Source organism: Trichosurus vulpecula, chromosome 2, assembly GCF_011100635.1.
Source record: "Trichosurus vulpecula isolate mTriVul1 chromosome 2, mTriVul1.pri, whole genome shotgun sequence".
Classification (NCBI taxonomy): Eukaryota; Metazoa; Chordata; class Mammalia; order Diprotodontia; family Phalangeridae; genus Trichosurus; species Trichosurus vulpecula.
This window is the reverse complement of record NC_050574.1, coordinates 60,522,684-60,537,571: the sequence shown is the minus strand read 5'-3', so window position 1 is coordinate 60,537,571 and position 14,888 is coordinate 60,522,684. Positions and strand designations below refer to the sequence as shown.

Here is a 14,888-nt window from a genome sequence, read left to right as displayed (position 1 = left end):
AAATCAAACCAACTCCTCAAAGAATCCTGAGAGCTGTTGCTTCAGGCACAGCAAAATGACTGTACCAAAGAGGTCAGTTTCCTCACTCGAAGGATGCAGCTGATGCCACAACATTTTATCTGCTTGCTAAATTGTATACACATTATCTCCCACATTAGAAAAAAGGTGATCAACATTTAAGACAACCATATCGCTGCTATCACGATCTCAAATTAAACAACAGAAAACAGCATCAGTGCCAAAATGGAAGGGACTCCAGTGATTCAACAAGAGACCGTATCAGGGCAGGCAAACCAGACTATAGAGCTTGTTTGGGCTTCCACCTTAGCATTTCAAAACTTAGACAACTTCTCCAGACCCCAGAAGTCACTGAATCAAGTACTGAAACTGCATTAATGCCAAGTTTCCAGAACTACAACAATCCTGTATTCAAGTTTATACCAGAATGTAGATGCAACAGGTACAGACATGTCCTGATGCTGTGGCCTAATTGGATAATTGAGTGCCTGGTTACCTAAAAGAGTGTAGGATTGAATGATTAATGACCTTGCCAGCCTGCTACCACACGACAGCATGATGCTGTAATTAACTCCTTCAGCTACAGGGACTGGACTATGAGAATTCAGCTTAAACATATCTCAACAGCTTTGAATGTTATTTATAGCTTGGATGTTCTTTTATGTCCAAGTTAAGACAGTCTTAGACCCTCCAAAATGGTGCTTTTTTTAAAAAAAAAAAGTCTCATAATATAAAAATAAAAACTTCGCACAATTTCATCAGAGGGAGGGACAGAGGGAGAAAGTTGGGGGGAAGTGTCTCATTTATTTTTCCACCACTGAATTCACCAGCAAATCCCAAACACCCAACCCACATCAAATAATTTAAACAGAAGTGGCATTTTCTTCATATGGAATGCAAAATGCACACATTCACATACTTACATATACATAAATATATACATATATGTTTACTTTACAAAGCCTCACAGTTTGCATGACCAGCATGTAAACCACTGTTTCTATGGAAGTTCCTAATACTGACAAGGAATGTCTAAAATACTTGCAACATATTCTCAGAAAAGCTGGACTCTCATCTTTCCTTGGCTCTTACGCTCTTACAGAATTTTCCTGTCAAATTTCTACCAATGGTAATTTTAAAAATTTACACACACATTGGTAATACACATTTAAAACATACTAACAAAATGGCTGACTCAGACTTAAGAAATCTTTAAAAAGAAAAAACACAGTAAAATCTAAACCCTTTAGGTAGGGGTTTAGCCTTATGTATTCCTTTTTTTTCTGCCACAAAATGTTGCATCCCTGTTCAGACAGAAGCAGCATGTCATCCAAGGGGTTTCCCAGATATCCATGTGTCACGTATCCCAGCCACTATCTTTAAAAGCAATTTGGACTAATCTAAGTTCTAGCTCAAATGCGTCAGGACGATCCTGAGGGTTTGCAGCCAACATTTCTTTAATAAGCTGTTTCATTCTACCATTCATGGACTTCTTCTTCACAGGGATGAGCAGTTCCATCTTGGGATTTTCCAAAAGGGCCTCTCCCACTGGCACAATCTCAGTTCCTTGTTTTACATAACTCCCCAAGAGCTCCTTTTTGGTCTCTGTGTCTATGAAGGTGATCCTTTCCAGCATTGCCCAGATGATAATCCCAAGAGCAAAGATGTCTGCTTTGGCCGTGTAATGTCCTTCCCAAACCTCAGGAGCCATGTAGAAATCTGTTCCGCATGCAGTGGAAAGGAAGCATTTATTTACACTGACTGGTTCTTCAGGGTTCTGCCCAGAAGCAGAACAAACTTTACTCAAACCAAAATCGGCCACTTTCAGTGTGGGTTCCAAGTCACTTGTATCCAATCGGCTTTGAGAAATCAGGATATTATCGGGCTTGAGGTCACGGTGGATAATCTGATTCTTGTGCAAGAAAGCCAGAGCACTGCTGAGCTGGAGCATGAAGCTCGTGTTGGTTTTCCGGTTAGGTTTCCGGGATAACAGGTACTCATTCATGTCTCCTCCATCACAGAAATCCATCACGAACCACAGATAATAGGCGCTTCTGGGATCAAAAGCAATTTCTCCTTTCAGTGAAGTCTCTACGAGCTATAATAAGGGGGAAAAATATTTCAGTCATCTTTTGCTCAGGATAAACAGTTCTATCACAGGAACAGAGTTAATAATAAATTTTAAAATTTTCATTTACAAAGAAGTCTAGTGAATTCTGATGAGTTTAGTTTTTTCACATATGCGTAATTTCAAATGACCATGTTCCAACACAGTACATCTTTTTCCTTAATGAGCATAGACCAAATCACTCTAAGCCAAGCGGTAAAGGTAACTGGCTGGCACGTTTCTGCCCTTTACTGGTGCTGAACCCCACTTACCCAGCAAACAGCTTTCTAGAAAATTTGAATTTCAGAAATTACACTTGGTAGTATACTACAAGTTAGGGCAGAAGACCAGCTCAGAAAATACTATATAATCAAACACTCTATTCCCCATACACTATGCAAGTTCTGAAAGTGCTTTCCCCTAAAGTTACCTGTTACAGCAATAAAGTGTTCATGAATTCACTGATAAAGCAAATGAAGCCTGACAGCAGTGTGGTATAAAGGAAAGAACACTAGACCCAAGAATTAGAAGATTTAGGTTTGTATTCTGGTTCTGCCACTTACTAGCTGTGTGGTCTTAGCTGGGGAGTCTTAAGCATGTTACTGGTCCTCTCCTCATCTAGATAACCAGAAGACTATCCTCTATGGTCTCTTTGGTTTCATTCTAGTTCTGATATTTTATTACTATCATGTTCCAATGATAAAATGTAGACATTCTGTCATTTTGCCTAAAGGCTCACCGAATAGTTTTTAAATATATTTTTAAAAAATCAAATGTATTAGAAATTCAAATAAAATTATTTAAGCCTGTAAATTTTTTCTTAGACATAAGATGAATTAGTTATTTTCATATAATATCCAGCATCTTGATCCAAAAAACAAAAAAAAATTTATCTTAGCTTCCCATGGCCTTTGTTTCCCCATCTATAAAACAGAAAGTTGGACTAGATGACCTGTAAGAACCTTATAGCTCCACCATTCTATGACCATAAGAGCGCCAAGGTTTCCATCTGTTAGCTCATCTAATCCTCCTCACAAGAGCCCTGGAAGGTGGGTGTTATTATCGTCCCTATTTTACTGTCAAGGAAACTGAGTCAGACAGGGTTGAATTACTTGCCCAGGTCACACACCCAATAAGGCAGGATTTAAACACTTAAACCCTAGTCCAGTGCTTTCTCTATCTACTGTGCCACCTAAACAGACTGGACCTCTAATTACCTGAGGTGAGGGGGAACAGGGCACTTTATGAAAGCACTCCACCGTACTCTATGACTGCTCCGGAATTCTGCTGCCAGAACACATCTAAACAAAAATGTTCTATGTTGTTCTTCACAAATATATATATATATAGATAGATAGATAGATAGATAGATAGATAGATAGATAGATTAGGAAAGGAAAAGGAGAAAAGGAGTGCAGTTGAGTGAACTGACCATTTCACCTATAAATGTACTGTCACTTTTTTTTTTAAACAAATATGGTCTCAGTCAATGAATCAATACTTGTTAAGTGCCTACTATGTGTTAGGCACCATACTAAATGCTGGGGTTGGGGGGGGGGCGGTGGTGAAGAAGAGACAAATAACAATCTTTATCCTCAAGAAGCTTACAATATAACAAAGGAGACAACATATGTGTGTGTGTGTATAAGTATATACATACACACACATATATACATTTATAGCTATATACAGTGCAGCCAGGTGGCACAGTGACCTGGAGTCAGGAAGACTTGAGTTTAAATATAAACTCAGACATTTACTAGCTGTGTAACTCTGGGCAAGTCATTTAACCTTGTTTGCCTCAGTTTCCTCATCTGTAAAATGAGCTAGAGAAGGAAATGGCAAACCACTCCAGTATCTTTCCCAAGAAAACCCCATATGGGGTCATAAAGAGTAGGACATGACTAAACAATATACAAGATAAATAGGAAATAATTAAGAAAGGTAAGGTACTAGAATTAAGAGGGGGTGGGAGAAGGCTTCTTGTAAAAGATAGGCTTTTAGTTAGAACTTTTAAGGAGGTCAGTAGTTAGAGCAGGGGAGAGAGAGCATTCTATGCATGGGAGACAGCCAGCAAAAACTGCCCAGAGCTGAGAGATGGAGCATTTTAATCTCCTTTGCTCCTGTTGAAAATCAGTTACCACCCCTGAAATAGGATTCTGTAGATGAAGTGCAGTGTAAAATCACAAAATCTTAAGAGTGGAAAGGACCTTACAAGGCATCTAGTCAAATCTCTATCTACCTGTGTAAAAATTTCCTCTACAAAAGGTAGTCTTCATAGATAGCCTTGCATATGTTTTCCTGCAAATACCACAGAGAGAAAGAGAAAAGCAATAGGAGGAAAAGTAGAGTTCACGCAATGAGATATGATTTGTAAATGGCTCAGCACTGCGCCTGGCACATAGCAGGCACTATATAAATGCTGATTCACTTCCCCTTCCCAGCTATATTGTCATCACCCATGGCTTTGCCAAGACTAAAACTCAAGGTCCAACCTCTCTTATGATTTCACATTCTAACTCTGGGACCTCACTGCCCAAAGGTAAACTCCCTTGGTTAGAAGAGATCACTGTGAAGCCGCCTGTTCCTAGAGCTCAGAGGTGCAGTGGCTTGCTCACTGAGTATGTGGCTGAGTTAGGATCTGAAGCCAGGTCTCCTCTAAATCTCGTATAGTTTCTACTATAATGCAGCTAGATTTGGACCCGGTCTTGTGTTTAAACTGTTTTCCTTTTACAGTCCAGACAAAAGTGAACATATTGATCTTTACAACGTACTGAAGGGTTCAATCTGTCTCTACCCACACAGGGGAAGCTGACAAGTGTGCTTCCAATACTTTGTGCCTGACAAGTACAACAACCAGCCTATGTAATCAGTACAATTCCAGAATAGTGACCAATTCAATTCAATAAATACCTAACCTGTGCAAAGTGCTTTGGTACGAGATAAAGACAGACAAAAACAAGCGTCCTGCCCTCTAGGGGTATATACCATGTACACAAATAAGTCCATACAAACTCTCTCCTGAGCGCTAATGTGAGGGGTGGCAAGGTTTGAGGGCAGTGAAGAGAATCAGGAAAGGCTGCTCATAGGAGGTGGCACCTGGGCTGTGCTTTAAAAGAAGGGAGGAAAGGAAGGGAATAAGTACTTATAAAATGCCTACAATGTGCCAGGCACCGCGCTAAGCACTTTAAAAATATCTCATTTGGTGCTCACAATAACCCTGGGAGGTAACTGCCATTATTATGCCCAATTTATAGTTGAGCAAACCGAGGCAGATGCAGGCTAAATGACACAGCTAGGAAGTGCCTGAGAAACTAGGAATTCTAGAAGGTGGGAGTGAATTCCAAACATGGGGGCTGCCTGTGAAAAGACTTGGAGGTAGGAGATTTAAGCAGTGTTTTTCTTTATTGATTATCTTCTAAGAAAAAATTTCTGACCCCTAAGTATTTAGTTAAAGGGGAAATTTACTTCTCTGGATTAATATTCTCCCATCTGATAATCATACAATAAGACCTGCAAGTTTCTATTTACACAGGTGAATGTGTTTGTTTTTCTATTTTGCTCTAACTTTGAAGGCTCTCGATGAACCACTGGCACACTGGCAGCAAATTCTGCATTTACTGACAAAATCCTAAGTACTCAGTTTACTAAAGATACCACTTTCTCCCCCCAGGGCCCTTAGCCTCGGGAGAGCATTCTTAACTCTGAGTCTTAACTCTCAGAGCCTCCATTAATTCTCATTGCTTTTTGGCAAGCGACAAGCTGCAAGGAGGTTTTGACCTCTGACATATATCAGCTTATGAATCTTTTTCTGCTCTTTGATTGTGTGTTCATGTGACCCTTCCCACTATTAAAGAGAAAATTCTGGCTTAAGGCTGTACAGAATTCATTAAACTTAGGATTCCATTAACTCTCTGAAATGATAAGGTTCATGTTTAAATTAGTGACACAAATCAAGAGTGTCCAATTTCCTAGAGCTGGGGCTCCTGCTTCCTGGGGCCTTTCCCTTTTCGGCTGCTCCCAGCTCACCAATGCCACCTCCCAAAGGGTGGACCTGCTAAGCACTCAGTTAGCTCTTCATCTGGTACAGGTTGGCAAGTACTATGGGACAGCAGGTGGCTAAGTTATTCTTAGGTGTCTGCATCACAGGTTTAAATAGAACAGTGTTTTTAAACAGCTAATGAATTCTTGGCATATCCCTCCTCCTTGCCTATTCCAAACCAAAAAGACACCTGTATTTAAATGGAGAAATTCCTCTCAGTCTTTTATTCCCCTCATTCTTATTCCCCTTTTCAACTATATGTATACTTTAATACTTTCAGTATTTGTGTATCCCCTCCACTGATGCTTATCTGCTTCAGTGCTGTCTTTATGAGATGAGATTCATCACACCAGTCCCTGAGTGATGAGCCTCTCTGCTCTTAGCAGGGCTGTCCTTGGACAAAAGACCCCAGAGACTATGGAGGAGCTCATCCTCAAAGTCTTCAGGGCTTGATGGCAGAGTCTCTGAGAGCACAGCTCAGTTCTGTTCCAATCTCAGCTCCAGGCCAGGACATGGCCTTGGAGTATAGTTTGAGTGGAAGTCATCATACCTACCTGTAAATAAAGAGATGAGTTGGAGCCATGAGACATTTTCTGCACCATGCCATCTTTCTGTAAAATGCACTCCTCTAAGTGAATCACATTGGGATGCTGGCTCTTGATACTACTAAGGGCCCAGAATTCACGAAGAGCTAACTCAACATTCTCAGGGGCATGGCATCGAATCTTCTTCACAGCAACCCGAGCAGAAGTCTTTCTGATGACTGCTTCGTACACCACACCATAACTGCCTCGGCCAACCTCCCGTATTAGATCGTACTTTGGCTGGCTACTCACCATCTTCAATGTCAAGGTTTCTGGAAAAATTCATAGAGGGCTCTCATGAACTCAGCAATATTTTCAGGTCAGCTTTTCTTTTCATTATCTAATTATAGCATACAACATCAATAACTCCTTTAAGGCTAGTGGGCATTTATATAGCATTTTAAACATTTATAAAGCACTTTATATATCACCTACATATTTTATCCTCACCAAACCTCTCTGAGGTACTTTTATCACCATTTTATAGATGGAGAAACTGAGGCCCAGAGTGGTAAGTGGTTTGTCCAAGGCCACAGAACTAGTGTTGGTGTACTCAAACGCAAGGTTCCAGATTCCAAATTCATTGCTCTTTCTATAAATCTGAATGTCCTGATTCATAACAGCGAAATGAGACTAACAGTAAGAGTACTGTGTTGCATTAAGCTTAATTACCGATTGCCAAAAGAAATAGCCATTCCTCAAGACTACGAAAGAATTAATAATAGCTTGTATTTTTATAATGAAAAGCCCTTTGAATAATTTCCATTTGCTCCTCATAACAACCTTGTTATCATTATCCTCATGTTACTGATACAGAAACTTGGGGTCAGAGATATGAAATGACTTGTCCAAGGCTACATAATAAAAACTGATGAAGCTGGGACTCTGGTCCAATGCTCTTTCTAGTTACCATCTATTACTCAAGGAAGCTGTAATTTACTCTCCAGCTTCCCTCCCTCCTCCAAACCCTGAAGTGTTAGAGGCACAAACAATTAACTTTTGCTTCAGGGTCTGAAAGTGAAACCAACTATTCATGGCATTGAAACTCGATTGTTTTCATTGTTCAGGAACAAAGATAGTAGCTGTGGAGAAGTCAATCCGATTTCCAGTTTTTCTGATATTTTTGGTGTGATTCCTACCCTCAAAAAATGAAAATCTGGTTTTAAGAGAGGAGTGAGAGCTATTCCCCTTTAAAGTGAAAGCTGGGGAATCATGGAAAACAATGTCTCCCCATCTTTTTCAGTTCAAAGATAAATGTTTATTTTAGGGCATTTTTGGCAACATAGCACCAATTTGAAATAAGAAAGCCTGTAGTAAGTCTTTGGAATTCTACTTGACCAATCATTTGAAGGCAAAAGCAGGAACTCTCCACTGAGATTCCTGTGTCATGAAATAAGGAAAACACTACTTAAAAAAAATTAATTGCAGAAGTTTCCAACAAACTTTAGGGACAGATGCTGAGCAGACAAGTAATATGGATTTGTACTTTCTCTACTCAGCCTGTAGATACTTCGCATGATGAAGTACATCATAGGAGAAAGGGCGCTGGACCTGGTCATTTATCCTATCTTACACATTTATGAGCTGTGCAAATCACTTAATTGCTCTGTGCCTCAGTTTCCTCACTGTAAAATGAGGGATTTGAACATTAATGCCCTCTAAGGTCCCCTTTCTAACTCTATGATGCAACAATAATCCTAATGAGAGCAACAGTCCCTGGACATGGTCTGGAAAGTAGGTAGCAGACAACATGAATGTAGAAAAGATCAAGGAAGAAGTTGGAGATTATTGAGAAGAGAGCTCAGGTCCCAGAATTTTAACTCCTCCCATACCAATCTGATCTTCCACAAGCCCTTCAAATTCCTATTTTTCCTTTCTAGTTTAGTCCAAAAGTAACCTGATAGGGGATTTTCTTCTCATACTACACAGTTTCTACTCCTCTTCCTGGATTACCCAGAAATCCACCAGGGTCTTGCTTCTCTATTCCTTTGAAGATGTTAAAAAGTCAGTAAGCAATCCCAAACCCTTTGTTTGTTGGTATAGCCATGTCAAATGCTAACCTATTACCCAGAGTCAAGAAAAGAACCCTGGCTTTGGCTTCAGAAGGGCTGGGTTGCAATTCCTGCTGGGCCAAAAACCACCTGGCAAGTCCTTTCCCCCCTCTGTTCTTCAGTTTCTTCTTCCTGACAGATCTAGAGTTGAAAGAATCTAATCACGTTTACATGATTAACCAGGATCACAGGATTTAGGGTCGTAAAGGACCTTAGTCCAACCCCTCATTTTAAAGATGAGGAAACTGAGATTCCAAAAGATCAAAGTAACTTCTTCAGGATGACAGGATAGTACAAATGAAGCCACCAGAATTTGAATTCTAGGTCTTCTAGGGCTATTTCCACTACACCATGTTGTTATCAGTGAGCACACAACCACCTTATTTCTACAAAAGGTAGCTGTTTGTATTTAACAAAAAGCAGAGTGTTAACATTTTTGCAATAAGTAGTTATAGAATGCCCAAACACTTTATTATATAGCATCTCTTCATCAGTGCTAAAAAACACAGTTAACTGCAAAGTACTATGTAAATGTTTATTACTCCTAATTTAATGAAGTAAAATAGAAAAAACAGTGGTTATAAAATGTTTTCAGTCAGTCCTCAAAACATTTATTGAGCACCTACTATGTGCTATGACCACAACCTAAAATAGTGATTAACTCTGAAATTCCTTTACCCGATCACAATCGAGTCAATTCAAGACAAGCATTTGTTAAGCACCTGCTATGTGCTAACAAATTAACTATAATGTACTATGTAAATGTTTATTATTAATCCTCACTCAATGAAGTAAAATAGAAAATGCAGTGGCTATAAAATGCATTCAGTTAGTTGTCAAAACATTTATTAAACTCCTACTATGTGCTATCAACCACAACCTAAACCATCCGTGTTAATTAACTCTGAAATTTCTTTATCTGATGATAAGTCAGACAAGCATTTATTAAGCACCTACTATGTGCTAACAAGCATTGGGGAGACAAAGAAAGGCAAAAGACAGCACCTGCCCTCTAGGAGCTCACAGTCTATTGGGGGAAGACAACACGCAAACAAGGTAGATTGGAGATCCCCAACCGAGGGAGAGTCTGGACCCCGGCTAACATTGGTGGGAGAGGGGGGGGGTACGGGGGGGGGGACATTAAGTGGCCCTTGACAGAAGATAAACAGCTTTACACCTTGCATCTCCAGGATCTTCACGACCACCCGGGGAGGGGGGCGAGAAGAGGCATACACACGCACCTCGGCGCCAGTCCCGGGACTCTCTCCCAGACTCCGGCTGCCCCGGGGTCCGGGTGCCGGACGTCGCCACGCCACGGCCCGGACTCGCGGGGCTTCGCACGGTGGCCACTGCCCAGCGCCCGGCAGGGCAGGCGGGCAGGCGGACAGACAGGCAGGCAGGCACCTGCCCGGCTCCGGACACCGCTTCCGTACTCCGCCGACTCCGGGCCCCGCTCATTGGCTAGCGCTCGCGGTCCTTCCCTCCCCGCCCGCCCCCCCCCCCATGCAACTCCAGTGACAGGAGGGGAAACTCAGGGGTCCCGGGGTATCCGCGGGAGTGGGGCGGGGGTCAAGAGCGTGAGATGTCGCGACTGGGGGAGAGACCGCGGGGCACTGAATGCCGGAGCCAGCCGGGGCCTCCGATCCGAGAATGTCAGTGCAGCGAGGACCCTCGGAACACAGAGCTGGGTTAGGAGATGGGGAGGGGCCCGACCGACTCCCGGGTGCGACCACCGCCCCCCCTTCTTTAACAGCGAAGGAAACTGAGGCCCAAGGTCACACGGGCGTCTCGGACCTAGGGGTGCTTCGGTCGGGGAGAGGTGAGGAGCTGCACGGCGCTCCCCGGCCCGAGGCGGCCCGGCTGTCAGGTCAGGCGGGAGTCGGGGAAGAGCCGGGGCCCTCGCTCCCCTCAGGCGGGCCGGGACCCCGGCAACGGGCCGCCTGAGGGGTGCCGGGCCGCGACCCAGGCCCCAGGGCGCCCACGGTCCGCCCAGGTGGGCGGGCCCGGGAGGCGGAGGGCAAGGACTCCCTCCCCGGTCCGGACGGCTTCTTTACCTCAGGGTCGCCGCCGCCGCCTCTCCTTCTCCCGGGCTCTGCAGGCCGCCATTATCAGGCTCCTCGCGCCGCCGCCGCAGCCAGTCCGAGGCCGGCGCGCGCCCCCGCGTGCGGACACACCCCCTTTCCCAGCTCGAGGACCCAACCTCTCCTCCCCCCCAACCTCCCGCTTCGGCCGCACGAGCGCCTCCCCTCATTGGGCAAGCGCTTTCCCAGCGGCTTCTCTTATTGGGCAGGCGCGCGCCCGGCGCCCTGTCCCCGCCTTCCTGCTTCCTCTCGAAGTCAAAGAGCCCTCGCTGCAGCCGCACTCCGCCGGCGCGAGGCTCCGGCTTCCAGCTGGGCCTCGCAACCCGGAGACCGACGCTGTGCACGCGCTGAGGAACGCACCACTCGCGCCCTTCCCCACAGGGGTGGCTGGGCCTGGGCCGGAGGGGAGGAGAGGGAGGACACCCGCGGGGCCTTATCGCCTTCTCTGCCCAGAGGCTGTTTTCCGCCGGCATCCGGAGCCCAGCGGAGCGCCCCGGGAGGACGGCCGAACCCGGCCTCGTCCGGGTTGGGCTCCGGCCTCGCGCAGAGCCAAGGGCCGCGCCTTCTCGCCCGTCCCCGCCCGGGCACCTACCGTATGGCCGGCTTTTTTGCTGGGTTCGCCCCCGTCCAATGCCTTTTTCATTTTCCTCTTCGAAGGGATGCGGGCGCCTGCGGGGCTCGGGAGGAGGGGGCCTCGGGGGAAGGCGCGGCCCCGGCCGGGAAGAACCAGCATCCGCCCCGCCGGGAGGAGAACGCGGTTGGTCACTGGGCCACGCTCACTCGCGCTCGCTGCGCGAGGCTGCAGCGGGAGGCCCGGGGCTAGGAGCAGGGTGCGTTCCGTCTGGGAAAATCCGTTCCCCTGCCCCCCCACCCCTCCCCCAGCGGCGCGTTGGTATCTCCCTTAAAGAAGCAGGACCTCATTGTTCTTCGGGCTGAGGGGGCTCGGAGGGACCCTCGGCATTGCCCGCGGGGCGTCTGGGCAGGCCGGGCTGGGGCTCCCCTCGCCCCAGCGCCTAGTCTCGTGGGCGAGTCCGGGGAGTGTAGGCATGGGTCTGGAGCGTGCATCAGTCACTCAGCTGGGAGACTAAGCACCTACTACGTGCCAGGCACCGTGCTCCATCCCCGACTCCTACCGGCACTTGTGCCAGGCGGTAGGAATCTGCTCCCTAGGAGCTCACCATCTAACTGAGGGACAACATGCGAACATCTCTGTTGCTAACATGACACAGACAGCCTCATTGTGGATGGTCATTGAGGGAGGCATCAGCATGAGGAGGGGTCAGGAAAGGTTTCTCTGAGAAGATGGGATTTTAGCTGAGACTTGACAGTCCTTCCAACACTCCTAAGTCAAGGGCCAGCAGACTATCCGTCAGAAATCTATAGTCAGACCCAACAGCCACTCTGTTTACTAGTAAATAAAGGCTTCAGTTGCATAGGAGCCAATAGTCAATCCATTAGTCAAGGACCAACCACAGTAAGTCATTCATTACCCTGGAACTAACACAGACTGCCACAGAGTCGAGTCGACAAGCATTTATTAAGCTCTTATTGTGTGCTAGGCACTGTGCTAAGCTCTAAAAACAAAGACTGAAATTAGTCTGTGCTCTCAAGCATTTCTAGTCTAAGGGGCAGATGACATGCAAACAAAGACATAATTGTGAAATGCTTTGCAAACCTTAAATTGCTATAGAAAGGCTAGCTATGTTAGCGGGAAAAACAAAATTTAGACAGGGTAAAGTTGGAGGTGATTTCAGAGGGAAGGCCCTGCCTAGGTTAAGGGGGACCAAAAAAGGCTTCTAAAGAAGATAGGATTTTAGCTGAGACTTGAAGGAAGCCAGGGAAGAAAGGATGTGGAGATGAGGAGGGAGAAAATCAGGCAGGGGAGAAAACCAGGGAAAGTATGGAGAGGAGATGGACATTTCCTAGGAGGGACTGCAAGGAGGCTGTGTCACTGGATCAAAGAGTAAGTAGAGCAAAGTGTAAGAAAGCAATCATTCAGCCCTCTAGAGACCAAAAATAATAAACCAGACCCCAACGGTATTCGGTCAAAGGATACGGGGGTCATTCCTATTTGCCTTTGTATATTTAGCATGTGTCTTCTCTTTATCTTCCATAAATACCCTGGCTCATATTTTGTCTTCCCCCAAGAATTGTTTTGCTTTTTATATGTAAACTCCAGAGTTTAGCACAATGCTTGGCATCTTGTAAGCTTTTAATAAATGTTGACTGATTGACACTTGCCCAAGGGAGATAAGATTAAATTGCTCTAAGCAACATTTAGCCCTCAAGATCCCTTTCTGTGCAGGTTACTGTCCTATTTTGAAAGACTTATGGTGAAAAATGCTCTCCACCTCCAGGAAAAGAACTGATGAAGTCTGACTGTAGATTGAAGCATACTTTTTTTACTTTCTTTATTATTCTTGGCTGGGTTGCTTTTTTTTTTTTTTTTTGGTTTTCATTTTCTTTGGCAAGGTGGCTAATATGGAAATGTTTTGCATGACTACACATGTATAATGTATATCAAATTGCTTGTCTTCTCAGGGAACGGAGGGAAGGAAAGAATTTGGAACTCAAATTTTAAAAAATGTTAAAAATGTTTGTTTATGTGTAATTGAGGAAAAAATAAAAATTAAATATAAAAAGTCATTGTCCTGAGAACCAGAGTTTCTTTTTATTCATGGATGAAGTCAGATAACCAGTCAAGAAATACTCTTGAGCCATCCTCAGAGTGCTATCAGCTCTTTGATGGTTGTTATATATGAAAACTAGGGCATCTAGGTGCAGTGGATGGAACACTGGACCTGAAATCAAGAAGACTCATCTTCCTGAGTTCAAGTCTGGCCTAAGACAGTTATTAGCTGTGTGACCCTGGGCAAGTCATTTCACCCTGTTTACCTCAGTTTCCTTATCTGTAAAATAAGCTGGAGAAAGAAATAGCAAACCACTCTAATATCTTTGCCAAGAAAACCCCAAATGGAGTCATGAAGAGTCAGATACGACTGAATGGGGTCACAGAATCTGAAATGAATGAAACAACTGAACAGTGAAAATATTTGCAAATCTTTTCCACTTTCTCCTGAATGTTGTCTTCCAGCTTCAAATGTCCCCGAGATGACCGATTATAGTTGGATCAATTGCTGAGCTTTCTTTAAACTAATTTTACCTTCTACTGTTTCTGATTCATGGGGTGATATTGCTCATAAACAATCCAAAGATGTACTGGTGCCAGTTTAAACTGGAGAGCCAACAGTTTAATTTTTGTCATGAGCATTTACACTTCTGAAATTAGTAAACTGCTAAAAAAAAATCCAGGCTTGATTTATTGTTTTGTTGATTGTCTACATTTAAGAAAATGGAGAAAACCTTACTAGCCTATTTTAGGCTTAAAAGTGGCAGCCTGGGGGTACAGCCCCACCCCCACCTCCTAGCCAGTTGTTAAACATTTCCCAGTAGTCATTCATCTCCTCTGTAAGGTTTTAGAAAGGAATTTATATTTTAATCAGTGTTGCCTTTGGTCACCATCTCTCTGTTTGACAAGAAAGTCAAGGATTTCCTAATTAAGGTGTTTTTAAAGCTCCCTTGTTCTCTTTATGCCATTTGATTTACAGCTATTAAATCTCTGTATGAAATTATTATCACCTGTCATTCCCGCTATCCATTACCCATTTTCCCCAAGCGATCAATCACGAGTTTAAATACTTCAGGATTGAGTTGTTTCAATTTCGTGCTGTACCCTTTTCTCATTATTAGTCCAACTGGTTACTCATTCTGATCTTTGTTCTAACAAGTCAGTAGTCTGACAACTGCTTTAGGATGACTTCGACATCAATAGTGAGTTTTTTCCTATCAAAGTAGAATGAGTTTCACTTTTAAATTTTTGGTGGTTATTCAGTAGTTGCCATTACCAGTTTTTAGAAATTCTTTAAAAAAAGTATTCACTCTGTAAAAGGATGAAGTCTCTGGGTAGTCTATGATCTCTTGTCCTCTTTCCTTCCTTCTTCCTGA

General features: G+C 44.1%; 1 protein-coding gene across 2 annotated transcripts; it reads right to left on the bottom strand.

The window, feature by feature from the left end:
* Positions 1-209: 209 nt before the first annotated feature.
* On the bottom strand, positions 210-11,016 carry PDIK1L (PDLIM1 interacting kinase 1 like). 2 transcript variants are annotated; one of them, XM_036747379.1, is made up of 3 exons: positions 10,857-11,016; positions 6,722-7,023; positions 210-2,116 (listed from the first exon to the last, which is right to left on the bottom strand). In XM_036747379.1, the coding sequence occupies exons 2-3, from the start codon at positions 7,004-7,006 to the stop codon at positions 1,376-1,378; spliced, it is 1,026 nt and encodes a 341-aa protein (XP_036603274.1). In that variant the 5' UTR covers positions 7,007-7,023; positions 10,857-11,016; the 3' UTR covers positions 210-1,375. The 2 variants fall into 2 exon arrangements, with proteins under 2 accessions (XP_036603274.1, XP_036603275.1); XM_036747380.1 differs by lacking the exon at positions 10,857-11,016 and adding an exon at positions 10,044-10,110.
* Between the last annotated feature and the right edge of the window lie 3,872 nt (positions 11,017-14,888).

Bases quoted from the DNA above. Each gene is read 5' to 3' on its own strand.
- PDIK1L (XM_036747379.1), bottom strand. From the start codon at position 7,006: ATGGTGAGTAGCCAGCCAAAGTACGATCTAATACGGGAGGTTGGCCGA. The intron at 2,117-6,721 runs GTAGGTATGATG...CCCTTATTATAG, and splicing joins ACTCATCTCTTTATTTACAG to CTCGTAGAGACTTCACTGAA.